Source organism: Vipera berus (assembly GCF_964194415.1).
Source record: "Vipera berus genome assembly, chromosome: 1".
Taxonomy (NCBI): domain Eukaryota; kingdom Metazoa; phylum Chordata; class Lepidosauria; order Squamata; family Viperidae; genus Vipera; species Vipera berus.
The window spans coordinates 108,238,419-108,258,905 of NC_138202.1; the positions used below are offsets into that span (position 1 = coordinate 108,238,419).

A 20,487-nucleotide genomic window follows, 5' to 3' on the forward strand; every position below is an offset into this window, starting at 1 on the left:
ACTGCCCGCCTCCCTCCCTCCCGTAAGTATCCGCTCGCCCTGCTCTACGGATGGACGGCTCCGGTGCCGGTATGTCTACGGGCAGGCTCCGTTTCGTAATTGCGAAGCCGATGGGATAGGAGAGGAGCCGGCGAGAGAGAAGAAGGCGCGCTGCTTTCACTCTTAAACACCACCACCCCGCCTCTGCTTCTGCTTCTTCTTTTTTTCCTTCCTCCTCTTCCTCCTTTCTTCCTCGCCACCCCCAACTGCGCGACGACGCCGTCCAAAAGGGGAAAACTGCTGACAGGTGAAGAGGGGGAGGAAGGGAAAGTCAAGCAGAGAAACGGTAGCCGAGATGAAATGCTCAGCAAAACGGGCAGAGAGACCGAGCAAGGGGAAAATACGCCTCGGGAGGCCGGGTTTTTCTGTCGCAGCTGTGCAGTCAGTTCCAGGAACGGTTTGGCTTTCATTGCCCCAGTCGGCCGGGCTGCTTCGATCCTGATGCCGACGCGGGACAGGAGAGTCCCGCGGAAGAGATGGGCAGAGTGGGTGAGAAGGGTTGGAGCCGGGGTAGGGGGTGAGATACTAGAGTCTCGTGGCAGGGAGAGTGTCATTTTCACCCGGAGTCCACACTCTCCTCTTTGGAAGTGTTCTTCCCTTGTCCAGTTTCTAGATGGGGATGATGGGGATGATGATGATGATGATGATGATGATGATGATGATGATGATGATGATGATACAGGAGTGACCGATGAGAGAACTGCTGTTGTTTTTGTCCGATACGACTGCAAAGGACTTTAGCAGGGGGAAATGGAGCAGGAAGCCAACCAAGCAGAGGGGGAGAGAAAGAGAGGGCATGGGAAGGCATGTGACGAAATGTCAAGCTCCTAGCTAGCCTTTCCCAGGGAATTAATGAACTCCGAGGCCGTTTTGTGTGGGAAGCTGGGGACGGCAAGCCAAGCCTACTGCGGAGCTGGGACACCCAGCTGCAGGGAATCCAGGAACTGTTACACTGCTGCATACATTAATGACTGCTCTGTCTGCTAGAGAATACTCCTTTGTGGTACATGTGTTTAAACAGGATCCTCTCTTTTCTCCTTTCTCCTTGCTTGGAAATCCCTCTTTTTCTTACTTCTTTTTCCTTCTGTTTCTTGCCTTTTCCACTGCCTCTTTTCTATTTCTGATTTCCTGCATCCCAGTATTTTGTTTTTATCACTCACATCTTTTCCCTTCCTGACCCTCCCCACTTTCTCCATCACTCTCATTCTCAGGGGAACATACTTTCCTTGGATATACTTGTGTAAACTGGGGGTTGCCATCACGGAGAGACCACAGGAACCCCCCTTGGGCCCTCCGTGTCCCCTTGACGGGGCTTTCTGGACTCGAAGACCCCCTCATGTACCCCAGCAGGGGTGCTTTGCCTGCATCTCCAAGACACCCCCCATACAGCAAGGAACCCCTGTGTTGGCTCCCTCTTCTGCTGTGTGCCTGATGGAGAACAAGAGCTGCAAAGGGGACAGCCTGAGACCACCGGGGCAATGCAAACACTCAGTGGAGAAGAAAACGATGACTAATCCCACTGCTGTAATTGAAATCTATCCAGACACCACTGAAGTGAATGATTATTATCTCTGGTCCATCTTCAACTTTGTATACCTCAATTTCTGCTGTTTGGGCTTCATTGCCTTGGCATATTCTCTGAAAGTAAGTATGAATCTCAGTCCTTTATGATTAAACATCATGGGTTGAGGCCCATAGTTGGAGTTAAGTCTATATTCTTTTAACAAGACTCAGCTGATTGTTGCTGATTTACTCCAGTTTGGAAATGAGAACTGATCCTGTTCCATCTTGTATATTAAGATGGACATTCTCTAATAGGAAAATTTTATTTGTGAATTCAGGTCTGTGATACAAAAATACTATGAAAAGGAGTGCTGCTGGTTATTGATTGTTTGAGGGGGGTGGGATGGAGATATCCTGGAGTCATCCTCACAGAGGAAATAATATACTGTCTAATGGCTGCAATAAGAAATTAAATTGCTCATTGCAATTTAATTACCTCTTTCAGTTTCATGACTAACCAGGAAGATGAATTAATTTTACAATGGGTGGGGTATAATCAGGGCTTTTTTTCTCATAGAATGCTCAGAACGGAGTTCCGGCACCTTTTTTGGATGGAACCTTGTAGGGTAGGCAAGGCGGGTTGTATGACATGTGTGAGTTCCGGCACCTTTTTCTTTTACAAAAAAAGCACTGGGTATAATAGTAAGAACAAGTTGGGTGGGTTGGATTTAAGAATATATCTCCTAGTGGGATGCAGTTTCTTCATGCCATTGTCATCATGCCACCACTATCAGAAGCCTTTTTTATATTCTAATCGCAATCTTTTGATCAATTTGCATACTTTATACTAAACATGTAGAATAGATCAATATTTTCATAACAAAAGTATAGTTTTCAAGAGAATCCACATTAGTAGAGTAATTTTGCCTTAGGGCTAGGGATTCTCATTAACACTCCTTGTTTATGAAGCACTGGAGAATTATAATTAGATAATTATGAACCCATCTTAACTGGTAATGGATTCATCTTAACTGGTTTGCCGCTGCCTAGGACATCTCTCAAGAATTCAGGAACAGAACATAGATCTTCTGCTTGTAAAACATTCATGCTCTGCCTCTACTCCTCTTCAGTACTTTCAAACTTTCACTGCATATATGTAGACAAAATAATTCTCATCTTAAAAGGCAGGAATGTTGCAGGTTCTACTCATTTTTGCTAGTCATCCAATCTTATCATTTTGATTTTGGTCATCCAATCAAATGTTTTGTATTTAATGCTGTAATGGCAAAAGGAGCTTAAGATTAAGGTTGCCACCTTGTGTTGAAAACATCTGGAAGACTGTTAGATGGCAGCAGACAAATTCAGAAAACGCCAACCCATTGCTATGGTCTAGTGGTCATCCAGAGTTCTGCAGTACAGACCTGATAGTCCTATATTAATCAATCATAAACCCATGGCACTGGATCCTGATCTTTAGGAAGAAACCTTTTTATTCCTAGAATTTGAGTGGCTAACCGATGGAAAGGATCCTTTGAGGAAAAAGAGCAAAGATTTGTACTTGTCAGCTTCTAAGCCTGCCTTTTGAAGGACTTCTAAACCTCTTATGAGACCAGGCTGGTCCCTCCATATTTTCCCTTCTTCCTTGGGAAAATAAGAATAGGAAGGGATGAAAGACACAGTTTCTGCACCTATCACCCAGGCAAAGAAGAGGGGAGCATCATTCCCCTGGGACTCATAAAAGACAAGGTCAGAAACGGAAACCTTCTTGCAAAATTCCTAACTAGAATAATGGAAGCCATTGGAGAGGGAGGAGGTATGGATATGGCATGTGTTATGGATCAGAAAAGTAGACCTGGTATAGTTTTGTTTAAAAATGGGAAATCAACAGCCTGCACTCAGGCAGTTCATTTAAAGAGAACCTGCAGACTGTTACATAGTTATGAAAAGTCTGGCTTATTTAGCCATTACAAAACTGGAAATGGTTTCATTAAAGGGGGGGGGGGAAATCTGTCCTCAGAGGTTCTCTATCATGTGTAATATTTTCTAACGTAACCCTCTAAACACAGCAAACCTGCTGTAATTATTTCTCCTAACTGCAGGGGGAATATGAGACAGCTGGACTCCAGGAATTTCACTGCTGAATGCAGCCAAAAAGCAAATTGTGATCATCTGTCAGTGATCACAGAATGGTAGCTCTCTTCCCCCCTCCCCCCCCCCCGCACACCTTTTTCCCCCTTTTTACTCTTTTTTTAATAAACTGGAATGAGGAGTTGAGAATGACCTTAGAAAGGAACATATAATATATTTCACAGGCAGTATGCATACTATTTTAGTGTAACACAGGATTTATTTATTTCATCACAGAAACAGATCAATTAATTGCCTGTGTCCAGCAACTGTAAATTGTGCAAGAGGGCAGTGGGATCATTTCCAAGCTAGCGCACTGTCTCTTTAGCAGTACAAGCTGATTACCCTAAACGTGACTCAGACTAAAGGGGTTCCTATGCTCCTCAATTTTTTATTTTTATTTTTTTTGCTGGGGTGGAGGTAGGTAGAGGGACGCGCAATGATTGGCCTACATTCCTCAGTTGCATTATGTGTGATTAGTCTGCTTTACAATAGTCTCTTGAAAAGACATTTCCGGAGGTTGAGTGTGTTTAATGCGCTGAGCCAACAGCTGTACAGGCTTAGCATCCTTTAGCAGCTAACCCCAAGATACATGGCTTACCACTAGCATCCTTTGAAAACTGGCTTTGCATCCTGTTTAAGACTTCATTTAAAAATGAAGGAAAGTTATTTTGATCATAAGGTCCCTTGCTCCCAGTGTAATATTGCAGCTCCTGTTTTTGTATTATTCCATGCCCTAACTCATGTTCCTTGTATGGTTTGTGGCAGTCCTCTGTGGATAAATGGATCAATGCAATGCTCTTCTTATAGCAATAGAGAACAGTTGTGAATAATCTGCTGTATCGAATTTGCGTCTGTGAGCATTGAGGACAGAGTTGAATTTCGGTACAAATCCAGAATTCTAGGCTGTGCACAGTCTTGGCTGTTAAGTTATCACTCTTAGTCACGTAACCACCATGATTCCAGGTCATGTTTTCTTATCAAACTATTTCAGGTTACATTCCTGTGTTTCATGCTGGACATTTCTACAGACCTCATTAGTTTTGTGCTCATGCACATGCCTTGGTTTAGTGTTTTGGAGAATATAGTAGGGTCTAATTGAACCAGGTTCAGTCTCAGAGCAAAGAGATCTCAGATTAATGGCTGCATGTGAACTGAAGTGTAGGAAACAAAGTACCGCTCTATTATCTAAGGGCATGTAATAATTGTCCTGAGCCAAATTACAAATGCACACAACGCTGTCCATGGGTTAAGAATGAATTCTGTCCCCTAAATCTTTAACTCAAATTTGTATTTAAATTGGAACTCATACTTATAACCTTAAGCACAGCTCCTAGATATGACAGGCTGCCTATTAATAAAAATGGCAGATGGCATTCTCCTTCCTTGAGCTGACAAAGTGCTGAAACTGCATCTTTTTAATATACGGCTTGTTTTCAGCGGTTCCTACAAGCATTGCACGGCTTCAGTGCTTCATCAGCTTCAGGAAAGAGAATGCTGTCCATCATTTTTTGTAATAGGCAGCCCATCATATCTAGAAGCTGTGCTTAAGTCGTGTTCTTAACCTAGGACTGCCTGTATGTTATTTACTTTTGCCTCCTTCTAAAGCCCTGGAAACACATAGCCTTAGGCACCTAACACAGGGAGAGTTTTCACCTGAGGTTTAGGCCCTATAGTTCTTCTCTCACAGGTGGTAAATGTTCTTCTTATAGCATGCCCGCGTTCTTAATAAATTATTTTTTATTCTCCTGTTTCTAAGCCAGCTTATTGGTTGAAGGAGAAATGGGGGCAAAAAGGGACTGTACAACCTTTGAAGCACATTCAAATGTAAAATACTCTGCATTTATAAAACTTATCATGCAAAAATTATTTTTTTAAAAAAAGGATGGAACCAGAGGCTTTACTGAGTGGATAAAAGTACAGGGAACTGTATTAAGGGTGTTGGATACATTTCTTTTTCTCCACCCACATCAGGTTTATTTCTTTTTTCAAGTACCATCCCAAGTTGTACCACGAATCTGGGTAGCCCTGGCTGAGCTTGAAAACTTAAATGGGCATGGATCTGGTTCATAGATGGATGGGTGACTATTAGAAACACCCTGAAAAGCAAACAACTTCTGTACCACTGCTAGGAAAACAAAATGGATATATCCATGTGATCAACAGTTCATCCCCAGGACATTGCGGTAGACAAGAGGGAAGCTAATTGACTGCTCCTCTTTCTGACCTTTGCTAAGTCTGTGCAACATACTGTACTGGTGGCTGTTTCTAATATCTTTGCCAGGGTAAGAAATCTGAAGGCCTTCACTGGTAAAAGTGAAGTGTTACAGTCTGACAAATGTCTCTGCCCAAAGGGCTTGTAAGAACACTGAGTGAAAATAGTTTCATTCGCATTACAATACTGTTAGCAAAGGGACGGTGAGACTGGGAAGAGCTATTGCATTTGTGTTCAGTGTCTTTATAAAAGCTGGGTTTATGTTGAATTGGCTAGCTTATTCAGTTACAGAATTTTTGAATGACCTAGAATGATGGAAAAGCAAGAGTACATTTTGCTATAATCTAAAGCTTATCAGCATAGACACCTGAACAATCATTTTACCCCAAAAGGAGGGTAAGATTAAAAAAGAATCTAAGCAGGAGAAGATAATTCAATACTTACTGATAGTGGGATTTGCAATAGTTCAATACTATTTGGCTTCCTGTTATTTAACAACAATAATAATCTCTCTTGTCAAAAAATATGTGACTAAAATGAAGAACCCCAAGAGGAGGGCAACAAGAAACGTATTTGGTGTGCAGGTTTTTGAATTCAGTGGTGAGATCAAAACAAATTTCCAGATGCTGAATATCTTAGTTCTGATTATGTTACTATTGCGTCAGGCTTTCAGTGATAAGGTTCTTGGAAATGGCAAAATAGATTCCATAGGCCTTAAATGTGTTCATCCATGTTCCAAGATATTCTAGCATTTGATCCATGTTTTGTGTAATCAGTGTCATTTGTTTTCAAGGCATAGAGTTACGTCCTATAATCCTGCCCTTCACAGTATCTCTTAATTCTTCATTATCTTTCACTGGATAAGCAAATGAACACCAACAAATTAGTACCAGCATGACTGCAACTGAAAACGGGACCAATATCCATTTTATATTTGGTTTTCTTATGTGCAGCGTCTGCTGCATGAAGAAAGGTGAGGTGATGTGGAGAAGGTGAGATTGATTCTGCCATTCCCTTAATTCCTTTCCAACCTATAGATAAAAATGCCATCACTTATTTTCACCCAGAAGTTGCCATTTTGGGGAGAGAGGGAATTGAAAAGAAGGATGGAAAGATGGGGTTTTAAGTGGATTTCTTTTGTAAGAAGAGTAGAAGATGCTGTACCTTGACCTCAGTTGTTATTTTTTTTAAAAAAAAATAGCATCTTGTCAATACTGTGTGGCTCTGAATTAGCACTGTTGACTTCCTACAAGGTAGATCGCAGGCAAGTAGAAGTTAATGTGGCATTCCGAACATACCGATGCTGTTTGTCAGAGAACGCTGTTTCCAGTCACATATCTACCATTGCAGTTTCTACCAAGACCCATCAGAGAATCCTTAATTGAGGATCCCATCAAACTGGAACTGATTCTGCCATGAATGGTGTTTGACCAGAAATGTAACAATGGGGAGACATGGAATATTTGACAGCGTAAAATAGAAAATCAGAGTTTTTAAAATAAATCAATAAAATCCTGTTATGAGGAGAAGTTTGCTAAAAATGAAGCAAATAGAAAAATAAATGTTTATGTTTAAGGAGACTGAACATTAATGTGTTATGATGGAGGAGACAAGTATCTGAGAGGCATCATATATGTCCTGCAAGCTTTTTCCCCCAAGCCTCTAGGTGGCTATTAACAAAGTCTAGTTCTTTTATACTGGTAGTAGAGGAAAAGAAGTTTGTAAAAACTGAGGTATTCTGAAACTCATCAGGGATAGCAACGAAGTTCTAGGGCTGAAGAATTCTACTACAAATTAAATCCTGGTCTGAACACCATTTCTCATCAGTTTTGGGACACATCTTATTTGTTCAAAACATGCATAGACAGGGGCAGCATTTAACATTTTGACACACGTGGCAAAGTCATATTTTGGCACTGCTATGGTTTGGTACATCTTCCCTTTTTTTTTAGGAATTTCAAAAAGTGCCAACTTGTATCTTCTATTTTTTGCATTGAGTCTTTGAGCATTATACTTAGACTTTTCAGCCCTGGGCAAATTTTATTTTTCTCAGAAATTTTCAACTTTTACAGTATGAATCACAGTAAATGATTTTAATTACATCAGGACCCGAATGTTGTCATCTGTCACATCCAACTTTATGGATAGTCCCTTTTGAAAAGCATACAAAGAAAAAGTCCTAAAGGAATGAGGAATTATAAGATTTTATACTCATATAGTGTATTTTGGAAGTCTTTTCAATTTTGACATCCCCTAAAATCATGCCTTAGACGTTGTCTAAGCCTTAGAACCAACTCTGGACATAAATACTTTTTGGAAGCAGGAGGCTTGGGGAGCCATTTAGTTTTAATGAAAGCATGGCATTAACACTGCTTAAACCACTTATAAATGAAGCTGAAAGAAAACAGTAAAGGTAAAGGTAAAGGTTCCCCCGCACATGCGTGCTAGTCGTTTCTGACTCTAGGGGCCGGTGCTCATCTCCGTTTCATAGCCGAAGAGCCAGCGTTTGTCCGAGGACGTCTCCGTGGTCATGTGGCCGGCATGACTAGACGCCAAAGGCGCACGGAACGCTGTTACCTTCCCACCGGAGTGGTCCCTATTTTTCTACTTGCATTTTTACGTGCTTTCGAACTGCTAGGTGGGCAGAAGCTGGGACGAGTAACAGGCGCTCACTCTGTTACGCGGCACTCGGTACACGGCAGATTTGGATATATGTAGAAGGAGCCCCCCAAAAGACATTCAAAACTCAGAAAGGGATGCAAACCTTCAAATGGAACTTTGAAAAAGAAAAAAAATAATAGTCTTTTTCATTCTAATAATAACAATTACGAACCTAAAGAAAATTTAGAGCAAAAACTTAAGAGAGAAAAAAAGCAAGTCCAAAGGTCCGTTACATTTTGATGCAGAGGAATGAAGTAGTTTTTATTCCAATTTTGGTAAAGCTAGAAAGGTTGAAGAAGATACCCTGCAAGTTTGATTTACTTAAATATAATTTAGTTAAATATAATTTGGATGTAAAACCTATTGGGAAAACAATGTTAGGATTCTTCCTGAGAAAAATAGAGACCAAAACTTTTGCCATCATAACAGCTCTGTGGAAAAAAAAATTACTCAAGTTGGCAAAGATAAATGAGTCATTAAGTCAGATCCACCAAACCAGAGAAATATAGCTATTTGCATTTAAACACAATATAAGAAACGTTAGCGAGGACATGTGCTAGACTAGACAACTTTTGCATCTTTATAGCTGTCACTATGATGGATTGTTAAGATCCATTATTACAATATTCTACATGACATAAAGTTGGAAGTTTTTTTTTATCAGTAATTTCTGCAGAAAGCCTTTAGGGTTCTTCTATCTTTAGGCTTTGATTTTATAGGAGAGGAAAAGCTGAGAGAAATGGAAAAATGCAAACATCTTTTCAAAAATACAGAAAGAAACTGTGTGACAAAGGTTGAAGGCATAAAAATCTTCAAGATAGAGACAGGAGCATAGGAAATAGAATCATGTGACAAGTATCCTATACTAGGACACGGGTGTCAAACTTGATTGCATCACATGACATATCGTGACATATCACGATTTTTTGCCTTTGCGGAGCCGAGGTGGGCGTGGCCTGCGAGTGACGCATCCAGCCCCTGGGCCGCCAGTTTGACACCCCTGCCATAGGAGGTGATAGTATCAGTTTGGGGGAAAAAATACATTTTTTTTCAAACTACTTGGGGTTATGCAGACTAAGTTGCAAAAAGAGGTGGTATCTCACATTTAAATATATTTGTTAAATAGTATAGAGAAATAATTTAGACAATGCAGCCTGAAGGCAGGGCAGAGGCCAATGGTACATTTTCATTTAGGTTCCTTGGAAAATATGAAAGAATTTTATTGATCAAAGGCTATATTTTAAACTGTGTGATGGATTCAATAGAAAACAGCAAAGAAAGCAAATGCAATAGAATAATAGAATAACCGAATTGGAAGGGACCTTATAGGACATCTAGTCCAACCCCCTGCTTTAGCATTATATCATTTCTGACATGGTTGTCCAGTCTCTTCTTGAAAACTTCCAGTGATGAAGCACCTGAAGGCAAACTGTTCCACTGATTGATTGTTTTCACTGTCAGAAGATTTTTCCTTATTTCTAGGTTGAATCTCTTATTGATCAGTTTCCATTCATTGTTCCTTGTCTGGCCTTCAGATGCTTTGGAAAATAGGTTGACCCTCCTCTCTGTGACAGCCTCTCAAATATTGGAACATTGCTATCATGTCACCCCTGATCCTTCTCTTCACTAGACTAACTATGCCCAGTTCCTGCAACCATTTTTCATAAAGTTTTAGTCTCCAGTCTCCTAATCGTGTTTGCTGTTCCTTTTGGATCCTCTGCTGTATGTTCTTTTCTAGTTGAGGCTTCCAAGCTAATCATCTAGGACAGAGGTGGGATTCAAATATGTAAACAACTGGTTCTCTGTGTGGATGCCACTTCCAGAAGTCCATCCTGGTCCTGGGCAACAAAAAAAAGAGCTACCGGTTCTGCCAAACTGGTGCGAACTGGCTGAATCCCACCACTGATCTAGGACAACTCAACAATGGGCATACTATCATTGCCTATAATACCTAATGAGTGAGAGAAAGGATATATTGATGATAACGTATTTATTTTTACCAAATAAAGTTTCAGTTTTCTCAGCAGGTGGAATTGGTGTGGCAAAAGCATATTTATTCATTCTGTAAATGCAATTGTGGGTCTAGGGATATCTTGATTAACTTTGATTAACAGGATGACATTTTTGTCATGCCCTTCAAAACCTAGCAAATGTCTGTTTAGACAGTAAGAAATTGACTTAAAAGGATCTGCTTCTTTTTGGCAAATACCAACAATTTTAATGTTGTAAGCTGTCCAGAGTCTCTGCAAGGCTAGACAGGTGGTAAATAAATCTAATAAACCAGTTTTTAAAATGCCATACTATTTAAATTGTTATTTTAAGTCAAATTTATATATCAGTAGCAATAATCTAGTTACAATGTCAGGTAGTAACTGATTTGTTCCTGAGTAGTTATCGTTTGATCATTATAGATAGATTGGCCATATTTTACTTGTATTCACTAAACATTAAGAGTGAATCTAACCAATGAGAAATCAAGTGATTCACAGTAACCAGAAGGAAGAATAAGGTAAATATTCTCTCCAAAAATCAAAACGAATTGCAGCATGTGAGCAACTTCAGCTGTACTGCAATTGAGCTTGAGATAAAGGTAAAGGTTCCCCCATACATGCATGCTAGTCGTTTCCGACTCTAGGGGCCGGTGCTCATCTCCGTTTCAAAGCCAAAGAGCCAGCGCTTGTCCGAGGACATCTCCGTGGTCATGTGGCCGGCATGACTAGACACCAAAGGCGCACAGAACGCTGTTACCTTCCCACCGTAGCGGTCCCTATTTTTCTACTTGCATTTTTACGTGCTTTTGAACTGCTAGGTTGGCAGAAGCTGGGACGAGTAACAGGCGCTCACTCTGTTACGCGGCACTCGGGATTCGACCCACCAAACTGCCGACCTTCTGATCGACAAGCTCAGCGTCCTAACCCACTGAGCCACCACGTCCCTAGCTTGAGATAAATCACCTCAATTGTCTACTACTGCTGCCGTCACTGAAATTTGAGGTTCTGGGGGCTGCTTTCAGACTGACATAGAATCCTGGTATAAAAAGAAGTAACCTCAGTATGATCTGTGGATCGTCTTGTACTGTGCTCAAAGTGATACCGTTCTTCATTTGGGATTGCTGCTAATCCTATATTTCAAATCTAAGGCTCTATGTGTGTTTAGAATCTGTTCATTGCTACATTCTAGAGAACTTCTAGAATCCCATGCTGCAAATTCTTGATAGTCCAGTCCTTATTAAAGACCCCATTCCTACAAACATAGGAAATGTTTGTGTGTAAAATTCCACTCTAAATTGTGCCAATGAAGGATTCCTTTTCAGGGTAGTTAGCAGCTTTAAAGAATAATTTTCTTCGGGATTATATCTTAAAAATTCCTCTTCCCTGTTGATACTTATTGACTCCTGTAATTGTGTTTGTGTTTTGTATTAAATATAAATATGAATTCAAGCTTCATCCTATCAATTGTTTACATCTGAATGCCTGAACTGTCTCCATTTATAGGCAATATGCCTAAGAGACCATTTTCTCTCTTTTTTCTTTTGTGGCTTTTGTCGTATGTCATTTCTTCATTCAGTCACTTAGTAATAAATATCTATATATGAACCAGCTATTACATTCTTTTACAGGTAGGAAGCAAAACATATAAACCCAGATTTTTAGGTCTCTTGAAATTGTAGCTTAGGACACCCAGTGCAAATGGGAACATGCAGAGTAAGCCAAGCCTGCTGCTTACTTAGTCCAATGGGATTATTTCTTAATCAGGGGGGGTACTTCTAATTACAGTTTTAGTGAATGTTGACGTTCCAGCTTGCACTCTGAGAAATAAAAGAGTTTTTAGCTCTTGCATTCACAGGTGGTTGGCCAACTGGCAGCAAGTTCTTAATGAAGAAATCCAGTTGGCAAGTTCTCATAATTTTATCCAGTGCTTTTTTTGTAAAAGAAAAAGGTGCCGGAACTCACACATGTCATACGACCCACCTTGCCTACCCACAAGGTTCCATCCAAAAAAGGTGCCGGAACTCCGTTCTGAGCGTTCTATGAGAAAAAAAGCCCTGATTTTATCATTTTTCTTTGAACAAGAAAGATTTATAGAAATTAAGAAACATCAAGCTTGCCTTGCAGTTAGCAAAGTAAATATAGACAGGTGGGGCAGGGATCGTGTTCATAATTGCAAAGCACTATAATTTCAGTAACCTCCTGAGATCAGGAGTTAAGAAGAGAAACTGATAAAGAGTCTGTCTCTAATGCCATCATTAGAGACGGGGAGAAGGAACCATTCACACCAGTCAGACCGACCAGAGAGAAATTAAAAAGAGCACGTAGTGCCTCAGGCTACTAACCAAAATCCTTTCCAAATGAGAGCCATGAAAGAACTACTGCCGCCTTCTTGGGCATAAGTAATGAATAATTACTTAAAATGTATCTTCAGATCTGTGAACAGTAGATCTGTAGACTCATCCACACTTATCTCTGCAGTGGTTCCCTCCCATCTAAGAGGTGGGAAGAAGTCATGTCGGCGTAAATCATGCTGCTCCCACAGTTTGCCTTTAACATGCTGTGCTGATGTCCATATAGTTCTTCCATGCAACAATGTAAGGTCAACGATTGACATGTTCCCTGGGTGACACTTGAACCATCCCCATCCTTGGGAAACATCAATTGCCATACTTTCTGCATACCGGGTGATTATTGTAAGGTTTAAGCCAATCTATTCTTTTCTGATCTTTTTTTTTTTTACCAAAAGCTGTTGACTTACTGACAACTTCATAGCAGCCAAGAGCTCGTTTCCCTTAACTGCAAGGTAGCAGGCACCTGGATTTGTGCAGCCGACATACAGCTGCTGCACAAGTGTTCTCGGAGCCAGAGTTCAAGAAAGGGTCTTTAGTACAGTATGTAAGAAAGAAGTGGACCTGAAGGATGCTCATAGGTACCTGATTAATCTATCAACCACCAGGTGACACCAAAGAGGTGCATCTGTAACTGCTACAATAAAAGCAGTCCTGATCTACATGGCATTGGTTTCTCAAACTGGTCTACCTTTTTTTTAATTAAAAAGTTTTACAGTACATTTTATTTATAAGAAAAACAAAACAAAACCCCTCCCAACCCCCTCCCCTCTTCCCAACCCTCCCCACCACCTCCCTCCCTCCCCCTCCCCCCTCCCCGACTTCCCAGAGCTAAATACAAGGTATAAAAGTAGAAACAATCATAATCTACCATATGCAAACAACAATAAACTATTAAATCTATCGCACTTTAACTCTTATAAAATGACTACAAGGAATATAAATATCACATCAGTACTTATTCAAATGCTAAATGAAACTTTTTAGTCCCATATTAATCTGTTAACTAAAACCTTAGCAAATATCTTGTAGTCCGTGTTCAAAAGTGATATTGGTCTATAATTTTTTGCTTGAGTGACATCCTGATCTTCCTTCGATATCAAAGAAATAAAAGCAGTTTTCCAAGACGGAGGCACCCCTCCTCCCATTTGAATTGTCTGAAACAATTCCCTTAATGGCTTTACCATCTCTAACTGTAATTTTTTATAATACCCAGCAGTCAACCCATCCATCCCTGACACCTTGCCCACTTTCAATTGTTTAATTGCTGAAAAAATTTCTTCCTCAGTTTTCAATTGATTCATCTCTTCCTTTTGTTCTTGTGTAAGAACTAAATTCCAAACTACGTCTATGTTTATTATTCAAATATATTAACACACCTCTCATATAAGCTTTACTAGCATCCCAGACCATTTCAATAGAAGTACCCTTATACATATTAATTTCAAAAAAATCCTTCATCTGTTTTTTACATTCATCCACATTTTCCTGATTTCTAAACAAAATCTCATTTAGACGCCAGGAGCGCCTAACTCTATTATCCTTGTCTATCTCTAGCCAGACTGGGCTATGATCAAACATGGTTCTTGGACAAATCTTAATCTTCTTAGTCCTGGAAAAGAAATCATTGGTAATTAGTATAAAATCAATCCTAGAAAAAGATTAATATCTATCGGGGAAAAAAGTATAGTCCTTTTCTTGCAAATTTCTTTCTCTCCAAATATCTCGCAGTTCCAAGTCATCCTTCATCTCAAAAAAGAATTTAAGCAGTTTAGCATGACTTGGAATACTTTCAAAAGAACCACTCTTATCCATTTGTACGTCCAAAACACCATTCCAATCTCCCATAAAAATAAAAGATTTATAATCCAACTGAGTAATCTTGCTGTGTAGTAAACTACAAAAGTCTGCTTGTTGTTGATTAGGACCATATAATCCAACCAAAATCAAACTGGTCTACCTTGTAGGTCTGATGTCCGGGCTGCAGATCATTTAATAAAGAAAAGTGGCTACAGAAGCATATTTCTGTTCTCCCTCATAGCAGTAATGCTGAGCAAGTGCCAAGGAGTAAAATGAAAGGGGCAGTTGTACTTCAGCAGACCAACTACCCCAACTGTGTCACTTAGGCCAGTTCCTCTATATACCATGAACTATCTAGATCAGGGGTGTCAAAGTCTCAACATCACGTGATGTGTTGCGACGTATCGTGACTTTTTTTCCATTGCAGGCAATGGGGTGGGTGCTGTTTTGGCAGGACACATCTGGTTCGTGGGCTGGCAGTTTGACACCCCTGATCTAGATGGAAGGTCCTCTTCTGTTTTCCAAAGGAAAACACTAAGTTCTTATTGGACCAGCTTAGTGGCCTCAATCTTCTTAGCAGTGGGCTTCCTATAAGGTTTAGTATAGTAAGATGATGTCTTCAACAAATAAAAGGAGATAAAGTCAGGAGATGCTGTTTCTGTCCTGGTCTTTTGGGATAGCCTGCCCTTAGAACTCGTTATGTTCAATTCCTTCTGATGTTCTGGAAGCTTCTGAAGATGGAAGAGCATTTAATTGACTAGGTTATTATTTCCACTATTACTTTACTTGGTTTTCAATTTATTTTAAATTAATTTGCTTATATTATCTTGATACTTGGTTTTATTATGACTCTTACCTATTTTATTGTTACTATTGTATTTTGTAATTTTTATTAGTAATTTTTATTACTAGATATATGTTTCCTGCTGATTCTTATAACCTATCATGACTCTTAATTGAGACAATGGGAGGGAAGGAGGAACTTTTAATGTAGTTACCTACCGTATTGTTTCAGAAACACTGCTATGCTGATATATTTCACAATGTATTTTCTTTTTCTGGGTGCATTTCACTGAATCAACTGATTTGAAAGAGTATTTCTATTCTGTACATCAACGTACAATGCTACAACTGTGAGGGAAATCGTGACATTTTCAAGAACAGCAAGTGGAATTTTATCACTTATGCAATGTAATTTTTCTAGCATGCTGCTGTATAGTAATTTCAGAGATAATTATAAGATAAGCCCTGCTGCTTCAATATTTTTTTTTAAAAAAAGGTTAAACATGCACGTTTATACTACACACCTGATTTTTATTGAAAGGATTGCAAGCTTTTCAAAATTGCCTGCATCCCCATTCCAAAATTAGTCTTTTTCAAAGCTCTGAGTAATCAGTGCTTTTTTTTTGCTATAGCTGCAGTAACTTTTATTTTTAAATCTCTAGGAAAAGCAAAAAACTATTCCGCTTTTCCTAAAAATTTACACATCCTTGATATGCCTTTTCTTCACAAGTCTACCATATATTCACGTTCCCTTTTTCACAAAAAGTATTCTATATCCCAATTCCAGTATTCTCTTTTCCTTTTCCTTCCAATTGTCATGGCCAAATTGTCCCTCTAGAGTCTTCTGTTGGTTACTTGTTTACCTGGTGATAATCCTAATTGAAGTGAAATCAGTGTATTTCTAAAGAGAAGTTAATTGATTGGATATTTAAAGTCCTAGAGTGGGTTATCCACTGGTCTCTTTTTCCCCCCAGGAGATAAGAAATTCTGATTTGGCATCAAAGTGTTGAATTGGAAGTGAGCAAGGCCTTTACATTTTAAATAAATTCACATATGACTTTGACAGCTTTATACAGATCTCTTAAAAGCTACAGAATGGAAACTAGATCCACAGAGATCATTCTTTAATGAAATCTGGGTCTTCCAGTGTTTGTTGTGGGCCTTTGCAATCCCTCTAGGAACTGTTGAGAAGCTTTTGGTGTACAAAAGTTTTTGGTCTACAGAATCTGTATCTCAGTGATGCATGTCACCTTATCTGTCTTATTGAACCATGAAAAGAATAAATATAGTGGGGATTTTCTAAAGTTTGGCAGTAGCATAGCAAGTATCAGATAATTTGAAATTACTTCAGGTAAATTCACTCTGTAAAGCATACAATTATATTAAAAGCTATAGACATTCTTAGTCTCATTGTAGAATAAGAGCAGGCAGAGCTGGGTGCAAAGTTAAATATGTCATAAATTAGAGTCCTTACATTGCCACAAATGTTCCAAGTCCAGACCCCCCTTGATTTCCCTTGATTCTTACCTAGTGCCAATTTTGTGCTGACATTAGTTGATTAGATTCTTATGTATGGTCTTGAATAAATCTTCTGTGCTACAATTTAATGTATGTTCCTAATTCTTGGTGCCTGACACTCATCAACAGTTTAGCGTGAATACAAGAGGCTAGGCTAGAATCCTAACATTGGCAACTATGAATTGGTTTTACTTGATTGACCTTCTCCAAGCTAGGGCCTATCAGATATCTTAGGGCTACATGTCCTGATATTCTCAAGGATCCTGAATGTGCTGGTGGAGAATTATGGGATTTCTTACATGCTTTATATTAGGGAAGGTTAACCTGGATCAGTGAGCATTCATATCATTTTAGTTCACATTCACTGTCTAATCTACCTTCTTGGGAATATGGTAATTTATAGAGGGAGTGGACATCTTTTATTTTGAATTACAAGTGCTGATTTTAAATTGCACTGTCTTATGCCTTGGTGGTTGGTATAATATATACATTTCAGAACTTCCATTTTGCAATTTTGTGGTTTGCATTATTGTACTCCCTATGTGTTTTAAAAATATGAGGTTAAGAATTAATTAAAGCAAAAATTTAGTGAGAAAAATCTGATTGGAACAAAGCAAAGCAAAAGCTAGCATAGTGATAATGTAGATAGATCTAAAAGTGGCTCCCATGCTATTAAAAATCTGATACAACTTGGATTCCAATAGCATCTGAGATGTTCATGCAGGAAGTCCATTCGTATGGATATTTTACAAGCCCAAGCAGTTGTGCATTGCTGTTAGTATTGTATTGGTGCTGCTGGATAAAAAGGATTATTGATGCATTGACTCCTATTCCTTTTTGGACTTAAGATCGTCAAATTGGAAGGTTATCCTATAGGCAACATGGGTTTTATCTATCCAGTTAGCTTGTGAGTCCTCATTCATGTTAAAAATAACCTGCAATCTTTACTAAAGGATTTGGTATTTCTTATTGAAAGGTGATTGGTGCAAGCCTTCAAGTGTTGCTCCATTTGGGGGAAAGTACTGAAGAATCTTCTATCTGTTTTTTGCTTACTGTAATCAGTGCAAAGAGCAAACCAAAAAATTACAAGAATGCAGTTCTTTTCTATATTAGAAGTGTCCATTCTCATGCTGAATGTTTATACAGATTCAACCACAGCAGAAGCTTGAGTCTGAAGTGTCATATAACCTGATTCTAAGCTAGAGGAAAAGTTTGTAATTCTTCTCCTTCTATTGCCCAACCAATGGATATTTGCAGAACACAAGTTCTTGCAATGACAGCAAAGACTACAATGCCCGGGCACATAGGCAGACAAGAAGAAACCCAGCTGTAATAATATTTAAAATAACTGCACAAAGCACATCTTCTGTCAGATGTGTCATTGTGTTCGTAAGCTTGCCCTGCCTTCAATGCAAGAGGGGAAATGAAATGACAAACTCATTTGCAAAGATGGACAGAAGAACTCATTGCACATCTCAGCAGAAAAGGAGTCTAAACCAGCTGTAGGAAATCAAAGCTCTTCTGTAGGAAATCAAAGCTCTTCTGTTAGAATCTGTTGCCATTAGCTGGAATTGCTGATAAGAGAGTCTGGGAGCTTTAATGCAACTGAAAAGTTGCAAGTTCCAGAGAAGCAACCTCCATTGCCCTGGATCTCAGTAGGAAAATACACACAATGGCTCCCAAGAGCAAGAAGAAATGTCTCTTGGGAAGATACAGATATTATCTTTCGATGAGAAGATCATCTACAGCCTTTGGTGAATTGAGGCTTTCGGTTTTAGTAGTACAGAAAAATTAAGACTACATAACCAACTTAAATCTTATCCATGCATACTGCAGCATTCTCCACTAAAACTAAAGATAACATTGCCAGTTTTGCCACATTTTGGCAATATGTAAGAAGCACAACCAAAGTCCAGTTTCACCTCGAGCAGTCTCATGCTATTCTGTGGAAGCTAGGATCTTTAATATCTTGCAAGCCAAAAAGTATTCTCTGTTGAAAGACTCTTCTAGCTTAAAAAAATGTAAGCAAAATTGCTCTTCCTGTAACATTAATACATTATTCTGCATCCAACACTTTAATAGAGAAAAGGTGCCTCTTGTCATTATCAGGGGTGTCCACAATGACAGTCACTGGTTTTAAAACAGCATTCATAACTGGACATCAGGAGCGCCATCCTTCATCAAGATGCATTGGGTATATTGCATGCATTAGAAAAGAATGGAGTTTTCTCATGTGGTCACACCCACCATTTGGAAGCTAGTAACCATTGCTGCAATCCAGCCCAAATCTTTTCTTTCTTTCTTTCTTTCTTTCTTTCTTTCTTTCTTTCTTTCTTTCTTTCTTTCTTTCTTTCTTTCTTTCTTTCTCTCTCTCTCTCTCTCTCTCTCTCTCTCTCTCTCTCTCTCTCTCTCTCTCTCTCTCTCTCTCTCTCTCTCTCTTTCTTTCTTTCTTTCCAGTCACTCTTTTATACCTTTTCTCTCTCCTTGCTTTCATCTGTCTTTCTCTTTCACCTGTGCCCAGCTACTATACTTCTCCCAACCTTGCTTCCACTTTCCCCTGTACAGGATCAAACCCTTTCCCCTACTTCCTTGTATCTAGCCTACTTCCATTTCTTGTTGTTCAGTGCGATGGACAACAAAGGGACAGGAGTTGGAAGGAACACAGAGGAAATTTTGTATGAATGTGCTGGACTTTGACTCAACTTCAAATCCTTGTTTGATAACAGAGCTCAGTAGGTGATGTCTGCTCTGTATTTGCCTCAGCTCAATATCACCTCCCCCCTCCCCAAAGTCTAGTTCTAGTTATGGAGATAAATATAAAACAAGACGTTCATGTAAATTACCTGGAACTCTTATGGAGAAAGTGGGATAATTTTTTTTGGTTTTGGTCATTATATTTCTAATCTTTTGCATAAGTTTGAATATGGTGACTCCGACTTTAATACTAGGTCTGCTAGCACGTTAAATTATTTTCTTCTATCATCTGAGTCACTGGCAATTAACTATCCTCTTTCAAAATCTCATTGCAAGTTATAGTTATTGTGAATGTATTCCAAATTCAGGTTTTGCTTTTTCCTATCATCAGTTATGATATTTTAATCTACACAAAGGAGTAAGCAGATTAGCCAAATTTTGAAAGTCGACTAATCCTCTCAGTGGAGCTGCTGGTTTTCCAAGGCTTAGAAGTATCTGTTGTTTCCCCAATTTTAAGGGAGCCATCAGAAAATTTCAGCTCTCACTATGAAAGCAAACAGAGGATGCTTATATGCCTTTCTCGGTCTCTCTCTTAATTCTCTCTCTCTCTCCCTCTTCCTCTCCCCAATGAGCCTTGAACCCCTTCATCAATGTACTTTCCAATTCCGTGCCCCTTGATGGTTTGATTCCTGTTTACTACAACATTTGTGGATTGTGAACAGGCAGATGCAGCGAAAGGACACTGGATAAAGCAAAACAAAAGTCGACTTGCTTTATTTTCCGCAAGAAAAATCATCCCCCTCTCAGA

The 20,487-nt window shown here is 39.3% G+C and overlaps 1 protein-coding gene across 1 annotated transcript in view; it reads left to right on the top strand.

The window, feature by feature from the left end:
* Positions 1-334: 334 nt before the first annotated feature.
* Positions 335-20,487, top strand: part of IFITM10 (interferon induced transmembrane protein 10) — a gene marked incomplete at both ends in the record, with an annotated part of 28,402 nt that continues 8,249 nt past the window's right edge. Inside the window, 2 exons of the mRNA XM_081330647.1 lie at positions 335-420; positions 1,251-1,683. Coding sequence (XP_081186773.1) covers positions 335-420; positions 1,251-1,683 — 519 coding nt within the window. The remainder of the gene's footprint in view (positions 421-1,250; positions 1,684-20,487) is intronic.